The sequence below is a fragment of the Kryptolebias marmoratus genome, linkage group LG20, assembly GCF_001649575.2.
Source record: "Kryptolebias marmoratus isolate JLee-2015 linkage group LG20, ASM164957v2, whole genome shotgun sequence".
NCBI lineage: Eukaryota > Metazoa > Chordata > Actinopteri > Cyprinodontiformes > Rivulidae > Kryptolebias > Kryptolebias marmoratus.
Genome location: NC_051449.1, coordinates 22,058,329 through 22,073,246, shown reverse-complemented (window position 1 = coordinate 22,073,246; position 14,918 = coordinate 22,058,329). Strand labels below are relative to the sequence as shown.

The 14,918-nt window shown below is 40.1% G+C and overlaps 1 protein-coding gene and 1 non-coding gene across 3 annotated transcripts; one reads left to right on the top strand and one right to left on the bottom strand.

Moving 5' to 3' along the window:
* Positions 1 to 1,461: 1,461 nt before the first annotated feature.
* Positions 1,462 to 1,533, bottom strand: trnap-ugg. Its single transcript has one exon. It is a non-coding gene; the product is annotated as a tRNA-Pro (tRNA).
* A 463-nt stretch (positions 1,534 to 1,996) lies between these two features.
* On the top strand, positions 1,997 to 13,776 carry sept2 (septin 2). 2 transcript variants are annotated; one of them, XM_017430770.3, is made up of 13 exons: positions 1,997 to 2,227; positions 3,005 to 3,048; positions 5,285 to 5,399; positions 6,440 to 6,526; positions 7,619 to 7,742; positions 7,954 to 8,088; positions 8,221 to 8,338; positions 8,540 to 8,641; positions 8,739 to 8,884; positions 9,975 to 10,097; positions 11,100 to 11,160; positions 11,798 to 11,882; positions 12,845 to 13,776. In XM_017430770.3, the coding sequence occupies exons 2-12, from the start codon at positions 3,025 to 3,027 to the stop codon at positions 11,870 to 11,872; spliced, it is 1,110 nt and encodes a 369-aa protein (XP_017286259.1). In that variant the 5' UTR covers positions 1,997 to 2,227; positions 3,005 to 3,024; the 3' UTR covers positions 11,873 to 11,882; positions 12,845 to 13,776. The 2 variants fall into 2 exon arrangements, with proteins under 2 accessions (XP_017286259.1, XP_017286261.1); XM_017430772.3 differs by having other exon boundaries at positions 2,007 to 2,227; positions 9,975 to 10,058; positions 12,845 to 13,774.
* The last annotated feature ends 1,142 nt before the right edge of the window (positions 13,777 to 14,918 follow it).

Below are 14,918 nucleotides of genomic sequence, written 5' to 3'. Positions count from 1 at the left end.
AGGGGGGGAGAGGGGGAGGGGGGGGGGTCTTCTTTGCTTACAGCACACTTTCATAAAACCCCCATCTACTAAACCAAATTAATACACTTCCTCTCACATGTGAGGATAAACCCGAGGGCCACATGGCTGTGTCGGCCCCTGTCAGGCCTAATAAACCGAGTCAGCAGGCAGCGGGACACATTTGCAACCAGCTTGTCAGAGACTCTGCATCCTGCAGGAGATGAAGAGCTGCTTGAAAAGTTAAAGCTGCTTATTTAATTAAAGGCCTAGCATTCCTTCAAAGAATGCATATCGCCCGCTGCCTTTCATGCCAGTTTTACACTAAAATCATCTTATCGTGAGAAACGCGACAAATGATGTTGTGTTCAAATTCATGTGCGATCTTGTGTAGCGCTCAGAGTATGTGTTGTAGATGGCGCTCAGCTACTACCCCGCCAGATTTGAGCTCAGTGTCTGAAAAATTGGATGAGTTAGAGACATTTTTGTTTCGCCTAAAGTTGATTAGCTGTGCTGGTGACTCCAACAGTTAATCAGCTGTATGTGTGTAAGAGACAGTATTTTGCTAGCAGTCAACTTTCTATATATATCAACTTTCTCTGCTTTTTTCCCCCAGGTTGGCTGCAGAAAAGTAAAGTAATGTGCAGTAAAGTAAAGAAAAGTAAATGATATAGAAACACACCTCTCACAGGATGAAGTCACTACAGCTGGCGGAGCATGAGGCCATAAGAAGCTTACAGACAAAAACAGAAATAGTGTGCCTTCTGGGGAGATGCTACACTCGCTCCAACAGAAGGAGTGGATTTGCCAAGATATCTTTCTGAGTCTATTTAGCAGAACAGCAGCTATCCAGCCCTGGGATGGAGGGGAGGCAGCAGAGATGCAGTCACAATGGCAAGCTCTGATAAACTCCTACAGGGTGAAAGCAAAAAAAACAAAAAAACCATCAAGTGAGCAGATTTTATTAAGCCATCTGATGCTCCTCCTGTGCCGCAGGATAAAGTACAAAATAATCATAGGCATGTGGTTCCAGGTCAAAATGTACTGCATGGTGCTCATTTGAAAGAGTCTTGACATTTAAAAGATGGATTTCCTGTTACACAGATGATGAGGAGTTTAAAGAAAGAGGAAATGAAACAAACCTCAAAAATGCTACATATCTAAAAAAAAAAAAAGAAGTAACACCTTTTTACTTCAAATTCAACTAGAGCTCAAAATTACACTACGGGCACTGCAGTATTTTATGTTTAAATGACATATGAACATATCTGAACCTGAATACTGAAACGCTTAAATGCAGTTCTGTCAAAGTCCACGAGAGAGCAGCATAAATAAGGACTAAAACAAACACATTTTGTATTAATAAGTCATACAGATCGTTGTCTTTACTAACAAGATAACAAGACGGAGAACCACAACCCCTCAGTTTAAGACATAAATAATATATGAACTAAGAAAAAACATGGGCTCGTCCGGGATTTGAACCCGGGACCTCTCGCACCCAAAGCGAGAATCATACCCCTAGACCAACGAGCCACATATGTAGTAATTTTCCGGTAGCGTTTTCATAGTGTAACCAGCAACAGCATTCTATGCTTCATTATCTTGATTTTGTGAAGTTAAGCCTAGCATATGATAACTTTTTTCTTTTACAGGACTGCACTACAAGTTTGAGTATAAAGCACTTGAGAGCAGAGGACAATAAATTAGAAAATATAGCATTAAAAAGTTACACAGCAACAATGAAAACCCTAAGGTCAGCTGTGAAGCACTGTTTTCTTTTTATAATTTCACTTTAATAAAACTTATTGAGATCAGCTATGTTATATATTTTACTTTGGTGTTAAATTATCTAACATTCTGGATAATGTGCAGTGCCGTCTTTTTAAGTGAACATGATAAAGTTAAACAAATGTAGGCCCATTGTTTCTAACGGACTGGGTGGTGGTGTTTAATGATGACTAGCTAAAAGCCTCCTCCGCCTCGTTTGTGTCGCTTCGGTGAAAATCGACCACTAACAGGATATTTTTCCGGTATTTTTCCTATCTTCTGCAGCTAACTGAGAGTGCCTCTGCTGTCGCAGCGCTGTGCGGTCTGAGCGCTAAAGGAAGCCGCTGCACCGGAATCTGAAGAATTTGTGGTGCCTGTCCGCCAAGTCTTCTTCTCCTCGGCAGCTCGCATTTCCTCCCTCTGAACCTCCGTCTTCACCGTCCTTTTCTGCCAGCAGACTGTAAGTTAACACTTGAGGACTTCATCACTTATTTATCACCGAGTGTGTCGTCGTTGAGTGAATCTCCGGCTCGAGTGGCCGTTAAACCCGCGGCGCTAACATTAGCTGTTTAACGTCCCGCACCCACGAGAGGCTACGAGGCTAGTTAGTGTAGTTAACGCCGAGATAACCTGTCTATTTCACTGATAGTGTGGGTTAACAGTCTGGCAAACACGACTTGACTGTCCTCTTTATACCACACATTACAGGATAACTAGCTGCAGCTAATTACCCGGCTAATTCCAGCGCAAACATTAGCTAGCTTAAAAAGGCGTGTTCCGTATAGGAGCTAACATCTAACCTAAACATGTCTGTGTTTTGTTAATGTGCCGGAAAATAACATTATTTCGTTTGTTCAGGCACAGAGAGAACCGTTTACATGCCGTTTCCGTTCATTAAAACTATGTGGGCGTGTTTTACTTTATTAAGATGCTATAAAATTCAGCCGGATATAAAGTAGTGAAACATATGAGCCAGAAATCGGAGAGGGACGGGATTGTTAACATCATAAATCTATCAAATTCAAATCATAACCCTGCACTGGGAGGCTGCTGAGAAGAAGAAAAGCAGTTTTCTCTGTGGTGAACAGCACTCTCACAAGCCTTTCTGAACACAAAGCAGACTTCCTGTCTCTCTGTCACCGAGGCCTTCATATGCACAAGAAGGAAGTCAACCAGGCCAGGAGCATTGGTTTACAGCCCTGCCTGGGTCTGCATCTCAGTTTGTGTTTCCTTTCAGGTTGATCAAGGAGAGGAAACATGTCTCAGGCTGACAAAATGAAGGTAAGAAAAACAAACTATATCTCTGATGTGATCAGATTCCTGCTTGTGTTTCTGTGGATATCTGCTGTAAGTGCTGGTTATGTTCATGTTCAGAGAGTTGTCAAGTGTTCATTGGTTTAAAAGTGTCGGTTTCTGTCTCGCTTAAACTTCGCCGTGTTTCAGATGATCTTTAAAGCCAGAACAGCTGTCAAAATATGCGATTTTTCAGTGTTTTAGGTTAGAATTTTTTTGTATGCATGTATAATCTATGAAATGATATCCACTAAATACGCATCATTCACTACCAAAAGTCTGCTGCATAAATTGTATTAAATGAGTGAAATCAGCAGTCATGTTTTGTTGCCAACGATTACGAGTTGTTTGTTTACATTTTAACACTGATGAGTTCACTGCAGTCGCCACAGATATTGAGTCAGTAAAATAATCCCCAGATGTAAACAGAGTCAGACACAGCAGGTCGAACAAGGAAAGGTAAAGTTCTTCCTCTGACAAGAAATGTGGCTAAAAGCAATAAGGGCGAGAGTCAACAGAAGTCGAATCATTTTGGGATAGGAAGCGGTGGAGAGCATTTAAGAAGAAGTTGGGTTTTAGATCATGAAATGAGCTCTGCTGATATACTCTGAACTCTAACGGGAGGACTGAGTTTAGTTCTAAACAAAGGCAAGGATAATTTGCTGTTCTATTTGCAATTTTTACAGAAACCCTGATGAGTTTGAGTTACATCAACCCTCAAACAGTTATTTAATGATGTGGAAATTGTGTTAGAAGCATCAAAATGTAGAACCTTTGTATATTTTGACATCTACTGTGGCTTTAATATTGAACGGATGGAGTGAATGCTTCCTATAACAAAGAGGGGTTAGAGTTGCTTTTTTTCTGAAAATACCGTGTTGTTCAAGAGCATTCCTCTCCTTTGTGATTTCAGAACTGGGCCATGTAATTGGCTGGCATGTTTAAGGAATATTTCGGCCATTTTGAAGTAAGGCTTCTGTAGAAAAGATATATATATATATATATATATATATATATATATATATATATATATATATATATATATATATTAATAGGATGTCATTTCCTGTAATAAAGGATGAGATCATTATTGATGTCGTCACTGTTTGTTGAGGAACTCTGAAAGCACAACTCTCTGCCTCGGCCATAGGGTCATTAAAAAAATGTAGGAGTCGGATCATGATCCAAATCACCACCAAAATTTAATTATTTGTTGGTTTTTTTGTGACAACCTCAATATTTCCTAAAAAAATCATCAAAATCTGTTCATTACTTTTTGAGTAATCTTGTTCTCAGACAAACAAACAAACCCTGCAGAAACATGTAGCTCATTGGCAGAGGTCAATAAAGGCATTATCATTTTTTTTTTCCCTACAAATTCAAGAAAGTGCCTTTGATTTTGTTTTTCTGTTAGCCATTTGCTTTTTTTTTTGTAATTCGTACCAAGTCCTATTGTTTGTAACTAACAAAAGTCTAGGTACTTGAAGCATCCCAAAACAGGTCTTCAAATGGACAATGTCCCTCAGCAGACTGTTGAATTAGTTACAAACAGGCTTCAGGACAACAAAGTCAGTCAGCGACCATCACAAAGTCCTGATCTCAGTCCCATAGAGAGTTTGTGCTCAGAGCTGAAAAGACAACAAACCTGACTCAGTTCCACCAGTTCTGTCAGGAGGAACGGGACTAAATTACAGCAAATCGTTGTGAGAAGTTTGCAGTGTGAAATTGACAGCACATAATAGCTTTAGTGGTTAATGTTTTTGGTTTTGTGTTTTGTGCTGTCTCTGTTTGTGCTTGCTGATAGCCATATAGCCGTAGAAATCTCAAACTTGTGTTGGGAAGTTGACGGTGGTGTAAAGGTTTATAAAATGGTGTTCACATGAAAATCAATGACATTTGCAGCCATTTTCAGACTGCAGCAATCCACTTTGGTCTGAGTCGCATTTGTTTGTCAGTCCTGTCACACATAAACACTATTTTTCCAAACGGAGGTTATACAAAGAGCTATCTATATCAGATAATTGATCAATTATTCATAACCTTTCCATGGAACTCCTTTTCAGAATGGCCAAAATATCTCTTGACCAGTTGTGCTCGGGTTTAGACCTGTCTTGCAGCAAAAATTATTCAAAGATAAATCTTAATTCTTAAAGAAGCTGGAGTCTTTTTGATTTGTTTCCTTTGACATTCCTGTTTTTCCTCCTCTTCCCTGTTTTTTCCACAGCAGGGACAGCTAACCAACCCTGAGACCCCAGGCTATGTTGGATTTGCCAACCTTCCAAATCAGGTTCATCGCAAGTCTGTGAAGAAAGGTTTTGAGTTCACCCTCATGGTTGTCGGTGAGTGTGCCATTACTGTCTTCAGGCCGTGTTGTGTCCTGCTCTGGAGTTCTTGCTGTCATTGGAAGCTGGTTTCATTTATTTCAGAAAATGATGATCTTGTTGATGAGGTTCAAACTAGGCATAAAGAGTACACTCTGTCTTCTGAACACAGATATGTTTCCTCATAGTTTGTATGAGTTGAGTGGGACTTGAGTTGTTTCTTCAAACCAGTATAGTTGCTCAGCTGGCGTTAGCAGCAGCTTTATCTGCTGGTGTGTGGCTGTGTGAACCTCCGTGCTTATTGATGGGGGTGGGGGGAGGGTAGAAACTACACTGCTCATCCTTCTGCTTTAAAATAAACCAGAGAGGAATGTAGGCTGTTTGCCTCCAGGGACTGATTCATACAGAGGACAGTGAGGCCTCCTGGTTTTTCTGCTGCAAGAATACTCACTTAGTGCTTATTTAGGCTGCGACCCCAGGTCATGAGTAAATAAGCCTTTTCCTGTATTATTAGCTTGTAGCTTTTTCTGTGTGCATAACAAAAGCAATCCTCAATCACCTTATGAAGACAATGAAGCATTTCCCTCTGTAGTTTTATTTCTACAGGCAGTTTGTCTGATTTATATATAATGTGTGTGTGTTTTGGCTATCTGCCACTTTTAAGTTAAGACTTTTGGGAAAAAAAATTGCTATGACCCTGGTGGGAACCACAATCCTAGCCCCCAAACTAAGAGTCAAACGGCCTAAAAAAAGAACTGACATGTTTTTTCTAATCTCTCGTCTTTGACCTCATGTGAAAACACCATGAGGTTAAGGCAGGTGACAGGAGACACGACAAACCAACCACTCCAACTAATCTGTTCTCACACTGTAACGCACACACACACAAACCAGATAAATGAGCAAAATCAGATTAATAAGGTGTGTTTGACGTGAGGTTGTCATGTTGTTTTGGTTCACCTCACCATCAGCTACTGTATGTCCTGACCCTTCTTTTTAATTAGCAGCCAATAGTTTCGAGCACTGTGGACTGAAACTTTTCTGATTGTTGTGTGAAGGCGAGTCTGGACTTGGAAAATCCACTTTGATCAACAGCCTCTTCCTGACTGACCTTTACCCTGAGAGAGTCATCCCTGGGGCAGCAGGTACAACACACTCACACGCTCATCCGTCCCTGTTTAGGTTCAGGTGGTTTATTTGCATTGTTTTCTTGTTTGACCTAATTGAACTTCGTCAGAGCAGTTTAAGGCCTTATCTCACAGGGCTGTGAGAAGTTGGCAAACCGTGTTCATGAGGGAGTCTCCAGAATGTCTCACAACTTTTGTGGGGTTCTCAACTTCCTCACATGAGCTGCAGAGGTGCACGGTCTTGTCACTTGAGATTTGAACACATCCAAAAAAGAAATTGTGCAACAACTTTTCTCTCAAAACAGTCACAGGGCCGTCGTAGGTGTCTCCAACTCATCTCGGAGCTCTAGTGATGGATTTTGACACCTACAGGGAGCTCACCTCTGACAAAAAACATCTGAGGCAGTAGTCTGGATCTACAAACCACACTGATAATAAATAATAATTGTTGAGAAAACTTTCTCAAATCTGCTGTACTGTAGCAGATTAAATCATAAACATGGGGGCTGCTGCCAAGGTGGGCAGAGGTGGACGACAAAATCCAGCAGAACCTCTAATTATGATTTTAATCTGTTCCAACAGTATGTTGAAAATTCTTATTTTTTAAACAACATTGTCCCATTTAAAAATAATGCAGATGTAATTGGCTCATTTCACCCTAAAGTTGGAGGAGAAAAGCAAAGTCAGTGTTTTCAGTCAGGAGGGATGTTCTCTCTCCTACGAAGTTTTGCACTTCGTTCAGATGCACGACTAAGAGGACTCATCTCTGTCTGCAGGCTTGGGCTTGAAACAACGGTGCATAGACATTCACTTCTGCTTGCTCTTCAAAAGATCACAAAAATGTACAAATTTATGCTGCTAATGTGCACTGCCATGAATGCAGTTTTACAAGCTATGCCTGCAAAAATAAGCTGTGATTTTCAAAAACTGGTTGCTTGGTCACAAACACTTTCCGTGACACTGCAGCTGAAATTGTCTTGCTGTTTTTTTTTTTGTTTTTTTTTTAACAACTTGTCTGATAACAGTCGCAGCTCAGTGAGATAAGGGCCTTTAGTGAAAGAGCTGCACCGACCGTGTCCTCTTACTTTGTCATTATTCACACTCTGACAGAGAAGATAGAGAGGACGGTTCAGATCGAAGCATCGACGGTAGAAATTGAGGAGAGAGGAGTGAAGCTTCGTCTCACGGTTGTAGATACGCCAGGATACGGAGACGCCATCAACAGCCAAGACTGGTAGGAAATTATTTTAAGGTTCAGTAACGAGTAGATTACGGTTATTTGATCTTAAGCTGTACAATCCTAATCTTTAGACTGTCTCTGGTAATATTTGATGGTTTAAAATAAAAGTGTATTGTGGTGTTTTATATCCGAGTTTATAAGGAGATTATTTTTGTTTTGAGTGTGGATGTGCTTGTGGCTTTATGTTTCCATCTTTTCCATCCAGTTTCAGCACCATCATCAGTTACATCGATGACCAGTTTGAGCGCTACCTCCACGATGAAAGCGGCCTAAATCGTCGACACATTGTTGACAACAGAGTTCACTGCTGTTTCTATTTCATCTCCCCTCTTGGCCACGGGTGTGTCCTCCCGTTCACAAATACTGTAACTGTTTCAGTGACAAATCTTAAAACAACCACATTTACTCGAAGAAATCCTAACTTGACTTTGTTTGTCTTTTTATTTTTAATCCCTTTTTTCATCCCAACCAGCCTGAAACCTCTTGATGTCCAGTTCATGAAGGCCATTCACAACAAGGTCAACGTGGTTCCTGTCATCGCCAAGGCCGACACGCTTACCCTCAGAGAGAGGGAGAGGCTGAAGCGCAGGGTGAGCAGCAACAGAGTTACCCATTGTTCCTGTTCCTGAATCAAAATGTAGTCCAAGCACAATGTTATCACTCTTACAGCAACCACACAGCTGCACACAGACCTTCTATCTGAAATGGTTTTATCAAAATGTTGTTTCCTCTTCTCTCCAAACACAATAAGCTCTCATAACTGTTGGTTTTATCACTTTTATGTTGGTAAGATTCTTGATGAGATCGACGAGCATGGTATTAAGATCTATCACCTTCCTGATGCCGAGTCAGATGAAGATGAAGACTTCAAGGAGCAGACCAGAATCCTCAAGGTAGCATCTTTCTATTATCTTTAAAGTGTCTCGATTGTGTATTTTTGGTGGCTGAACTACTACAACAATAACAAGAGCTGCTACTTCTCTTATCCAGGCCAGCATCCCGTTTGCTGTGGTGGGATCCAACCAGCAGATTGAAGCCAAAGGGAAGAAGGTCAGGGGTCGTCTGTACCCGTGGGGTGTGGTGGAAGTGGAGAACCCAGAACACAACGACTTCCTCAAGCTGCGGACCATGCTGATGTGAGTGGTAGAGCAGCCGAAGGTGTTATCGCTCCGTTGGTGCAGATCATTTGAGGAAGAGCGAATGACCCAAAAAACTGAAGCAAATTAATTGAAATATATCAAAATCCAACAATTACCTCAGTCCCAGCATACAGGGTTGTTTCGGAAGTTCTGCCAAAAAATATACTTTTTTTTTTTTATCAACAATTTTTGTGTGAATATAAAATACCAGTGTGAATAGTAAAACTATAATTCGAGAAGTTGTATTTTCTCCAAAAATGCAGTTCGATTGCTGAGCTGTTAAAGTTCAGCAAGCACAACAGAGACTCAAATGAGTCGAACACAAGCTAAGAGCAGAACAGTAGCTAAAGCTAAAATTAGAAACGCAGTTGTTAAAATTAGTTAAAATGTAGTAAAATAGCTGTACAGTAGCTAAAAGTTGCAAAATTTGGCAAAACAAATGCTAAAAATGTATAAAAAAATAAGAAAACATGATTAAATTACAAAAACTGTAGCTAAAAGTAGCAAAACAGATGATTAAGCTGAAATATGAAAATCAGTAGCTAAAATTAGTAAAATGGTAGCTAAAACATGATAGTAGAAAATTACAGCTGATAGTAGCTAATAGGTAGCTAAAAGTTGAAACTAGCAGAATGGTAGCTAAAAGCAGCATAAGAAGGCAAAAGTAGCATGAGGATTTTATTTCAAGTGAAGTTAAATATTTTGAAAGGTAAAATAGTTACGAAATCCAGAATCCAAGGCACACACTTCCCATCTGGGCTGAACGTTTTGATTTCTGAATATATAAAACGGCACAAAGTATACAAATGTAGTTTGATTTAAAAAAAAAAAAAAAAGCTCAGCTTTCACACAATTATCCTATTATTATGAACCTGTTTATAGAAATAAGGTGCCATTCAAAATTAGTATTTTAAAGTGTAAGCTAAGAATGTTTGATTTGTCACAAATCTCAGTGTCAAGATGGAAAAAAACTGTTTATCCGATGACACAAATGTAGCTCCAGATGATTGTTTATTTTGAAGCCTGAAGCTATCTAAATGTCTCTGAGAGTGCCGGCTTTGACTCCTTTTTCTCACTTCCCCCACAGAACCCACATGCAGGATCTACAGGAAGTGACTCAGGACCTGCACTACGAGAACTTCCGCTCAGAACGCCTCAAGCGGGGCGGCAGGTTGTCCTCCCATGGTTACATTCTGCCTCTGTCTCCTGCGTACGTACTTGTCTGTCGGCTTGCTTTTTCAGCCCCTCCCCCACACACACTTCAAAATATGAAAGTTTTGATAAAAATATATCATGGATGCCAAGCACAGTGACATTAGACATACATGAACTCATCACTTAGAGCTGACAACCAGCAAGATGTAAAAGAACCAAAGTCAGAACCCTCATGGGAGCATTTAATTGGAAGAACACCAGGATGTTCTCTTGTTTAATAGATTCTGCTGTCGTCTGATTCCTTCTTGTTTAGATTCACATGTTGTAGTTAAACCTGTATCAGTGGATATTTTGCATGTTTCATCAGTTTTGTTCTGGTAGTGTTGTGTAGAACTGAATGTAAGAGTCGTAGTGTTTCTCTTTCTTTACATGCTTTATGTGATTAGTTAATAAAAAGCACGTGTAGTTGGAGTATCTCCAGAGCTTAGAAACAGGATTACTGTCTCATATAACAGTCTGATTATATTTTTGATTCACCTCTCAGTCTAGACAAAAAAAGAGTGTTGTAGTTCTTGTTCTAAAGCCAGCCCAGGATAAGGGATTGGTTTTAGTGTCGCCTCATTGGCTCGCCATCTGTCCCACGATGGCGGTCTGGTCTCGGTTGGAGGTACTGTTTTTTTGTTTTGTTTTGTTATTTGGGGGAGGCTGACCTTTGCTCTAACTGCTGCCTCTTGTGAATCTTCCTGCTTTCATTTCTTTGTAGCCATTTTGTTGTAGAAGCTGGTTTTTCTACTCCGAGCTGCTTCTCTGCAATGAAACACTAACCCACTAACCCCGTTTCCCCTTTCTTAGCGTGGCTTTTGTCCTATGTGCCTCGTTCTGCCTGAAGTGGTACAACAAGCGTTGTGACTAATGCAGACAGGTTTCTGAGCTGACCCTGTTATAAACAATAACATGCAGCGTGTAATGTTCACCCTTCTGATGACTGGTTTCTCTTCAGTTGGTACTTTAGTGAGCTGTGACATGAAAAGTAACTAGGTGTGTGTCACTGGTGCAGAAAAGGACCGGAGCCGGAGGAAATGGACAAGGACATGATTCTGCAGGAGAAGGAGGCTGAGGTGAGGGTTCTCAGATATAAAACACAAGGTTTGATCTTTCTAAAATAAATGTTTTTATTTATTTATTTTTGTCAGGAAGTCTCTCCCGGTTAGCCTTGTTTCCTGTAGCTATGGTCAGTCCTTTTTTAAGTTTAGTTTTGTGTCCAAATTAGCATATTGAAATGTAAAACCCTTTTTAAACGCATCACATGTCACCATTTAAAATGCAAATCTTGTAAACAGTGAAGAACAGGGGAGTATCGGTACATGTGTTCATACCAGATCAACCAGACAGATGTTTGATCACAGGTTCATCTCCAAGAGAGGCCACATAATTACCGTACTTTTAATTGCTTTTTGTTTCCCGAACGACAGAAAAGAAGTAGAGGAAGATCCTTTATAAAGCACTATGTGCCAACGTAAAGCGAGAATTCAAAGAGCAAGTTTTTATTTTTTTCCATAATCGAGCAGCTCTAATTAACCTAACTGGTCCTACCAAACAAAACCCTGCATTTCTAAGTTACATATATTTTTTTTGAATAATGATTCATTTACCAAAACTGAATGAAAGACAAAGCCTGAGATAAACGCGGTTTGCCTTGTTGTTTTATAAGTCTTTATCCTCTGTCATACATGGTTGATATTCTGTGTTGCGTAGCTGAGACGAATGCAAGAGATGATCGCCAAGATGCAGGCCCAGATGCAGAACCGAGAAGGAGATGGCGACGTGTGAGATGTCTTCGGTAAGACAAGGACTCCGCTGAAGGCCCACTCAGCTGTAGACATGATGTAGATCACGTTTCTGATCTGTGCTGATATGTGCTTTAGACATTAATGGCGTTTTATGTAAATTTATTAAGATTTAATATCTGTAGATGGCTTTTTGAACGATCTCAGTTTGGAGAAATAGTTTAATTCTGACAGGACTGATGAGCTAATAGCTGGTCTGAACGCAGCTAAGACCTGTGTCTTGCTTGAATCTCATGGTGTAAACAGGAAGAGCAGCAGGGCAGAAAAACACTCAGATAAAATCAGACTTTCTTGTCTTTTTGTTGTTGTTGTTGTTTTTTTTTTTTTTTTTTTTTTTTTTTCCAATCAAGTATTTAAAACTAGGCAAAGGTTTGCAAGAAACATGGTGCCATTCCTGCTACATAGCGCAGGTTCTTAAGTTGTGACAGCCACTGCTTAGGAGGACTGCAGTGAGGCGTTAATGGCGACTCCCCGAGTTGGANCTAAGACCTGTGTCTTGCTTGAATCTCATGGTGTAAACAGGAAGAGCAGCAGGGCAGAAAAACACTCAGATAAAATCAGACTTTCTTGTCTTTTTTTTTTTTTTTTTTTTTTTTTTTTTTTTTTTTTTTTTTTTTTTTTTTTTTTTTTTTTGCATTAAGACTGTACTTCTTGTTCACGACTATTCTTGTGCCATTCCTGCTACATAGCGCAGGTTCTTAAGTTGTGACAGCCACTGCTTAGGAGGACTGCAGTGAGGCGTTAATGGCGACTCCCCGAGTTGGACGCCGGTATAATCGTGGCTTTAGTTTAGCCGGTCCTGTCAGAATGAAACTATTTGTCCAAACTGAGGTCGTTCAAAGAGCTTCATCACTTTTACACAGAACACCACTTTAATTTGGCCCTTTGTTACACTAAATTTAGTATATTCATAGCTTTAATGTCTACACTTATCGTTTTCTGTTTTTCCCTGTAGGTGTTTCAGCCACTGATCAAGTTTGACCAGAGAATTGGAAAGGCTGTAAAACTGACATTTACTGTTTGCCACTTTTTATTTTTATTTTAGTTCCACGTTGACCTGAAGTCATTTTTTTTTTATACGTTCAGTTGAGTATAATCATAAGTTACGTTTATATAGTTGCATATAACGGTTCTTTTTCTTTTTTCATGTAACCTTTTTTAAGAACAAATGAAGTCATGTGATCCGTTTGCTAAGATGGAGGATCACGTTATCCTGGGAGGCTGTTACTTGTCTTGATTTGATTCCTCATTCAGAAAACCAAAGTGGTGTTCTATTCAGGAACTTTGGTGCTGAAACGTTTTGTTTTGCTCTGTGAAAAACTTCATTGGGAGAGCAGACTGTGGTGAAAACTTGTCACAGAAATGCCTAAAACATATTAACCTATTGTTGCACAAAAAATACATTGACCTTTAGATAAAATAAGTTTTACCACCTGTGTTTATGTGATTGGCTCATATGCATGCAGCTGTCGACCCCATCAGGTACAAATTTAACTGTTCATCAGTGTAACCTTGTTAAACTGCCTTCCACTCTGCATAAGCTCTTAAACTCTGACCCCTAACCTTATATGGTCTTCCTGTGCGCCTGGAAAATGCAGGGCGAAGTAAACTAAACTGGTGCATTTCCCTCATTTAGCCTCCCTCCTATAATATAAAGGAAGCAGTGATTGAGTTCCCGGTTAGATTAATGCACCCGCTGAGTATTTCGTGGTTTGATCACAGAGATTGACCCGGTCCGGTCAGTGTGGCCAACGTTCCCCACACCAGCCAAAATGTGAGTTCTCCGACATTCCTCTTTGTCCTGTTTTTACCCAACAATGAAGTACCAAATATTGTTCTTAACGCGTATATTGAATAAAAAGATTTATTAAACTTTTAATAATCTCATCTGTGTTTTGAGCCCTTTTTTATCTACTATCTCAGATAAATACAGGTTAGACATCAGGTCTGTCGTTATTAGTTTATAAATTACACATTACTACTTGAAGACAAAATATTTTTATAGTAAAGCGCAAAATGAAACTACACAGTGCATGTCTCATCTTTGAAATTAGAGAGTTTTTGTTTGAAATTGATAAATTGTCAGATAAAAAGTTTAGTATTTGTTTGATTTAGGAAGTCCAGGTAAAGATTGCTGGAAACTGTAAGTATGTGGGCAGGTTTATGGGTTGGATTTGGGTTTGGGTGCTGCTACCACCATGCTTCACTGTAGGGTTTGGAGTTCTCAGCAAGAAGAGAGGTGGTAGATTTGCTCCATGGACAAAATGTTCAATATAGTCTCATCTGACAACAGCATCTTCCACATGTTTCCAGTTTGGTAATTTCAGACAGTCTTCCTTTTTCCCCCCCTGCCATTCTTCCATGAAGCTCAGCTCTGTGCAGTCATCTTTGGCCTTTTCATCACGTCTCTGATTAATGCTCTTAATTAATGGTTTGTGATTTTAGAGGACGACCCCCTCTTGGCAGGTTTGCTCATTTTCTGATAATGGATTTAATGGAGCTCTAGGAATTTAAGGGTTGAAGTTCGTAAACCAACCCTGATCTGTTCCTCTTCATACCTTTTGTGGAAAGTTCCTTGGTCTTCATGATGTCTCTTGCCTGGTGGCAGCTACATAGAGGTGTTGATTCTGGGGTCTATCAGAACAGGTGTATAAACTCACCGGCCACTTTATTACCCTTGCTAGTACCAGGTTGGACATCCTTTTATCTTCAGAAATGCTTTAATTATCCAGCAAGATGTTGGAAACATTCCTTACAGACTCTGGTCCAGATAGCATCATGCTGTCACTGCAGACTTGTCAGCTGAACATTTATGATGGGAGTTTCCTGTTCCACTACATTCTAAAAGTTCTCGATTAGATTGAGATCTGGTGACCGAGGAGGCCACTGGAGTTCAGGGAATCCAGACCCATCAGACCAGACGATGGTTTTCCAATCTCTTATTGTCCAAGTTTGGTGAGTCTGTGTGAACTGTAGCTTCAGTTTCCTGTTTTTAGCGGACAGGAGTGGCAGCCGGTGTGGTCTTCTGC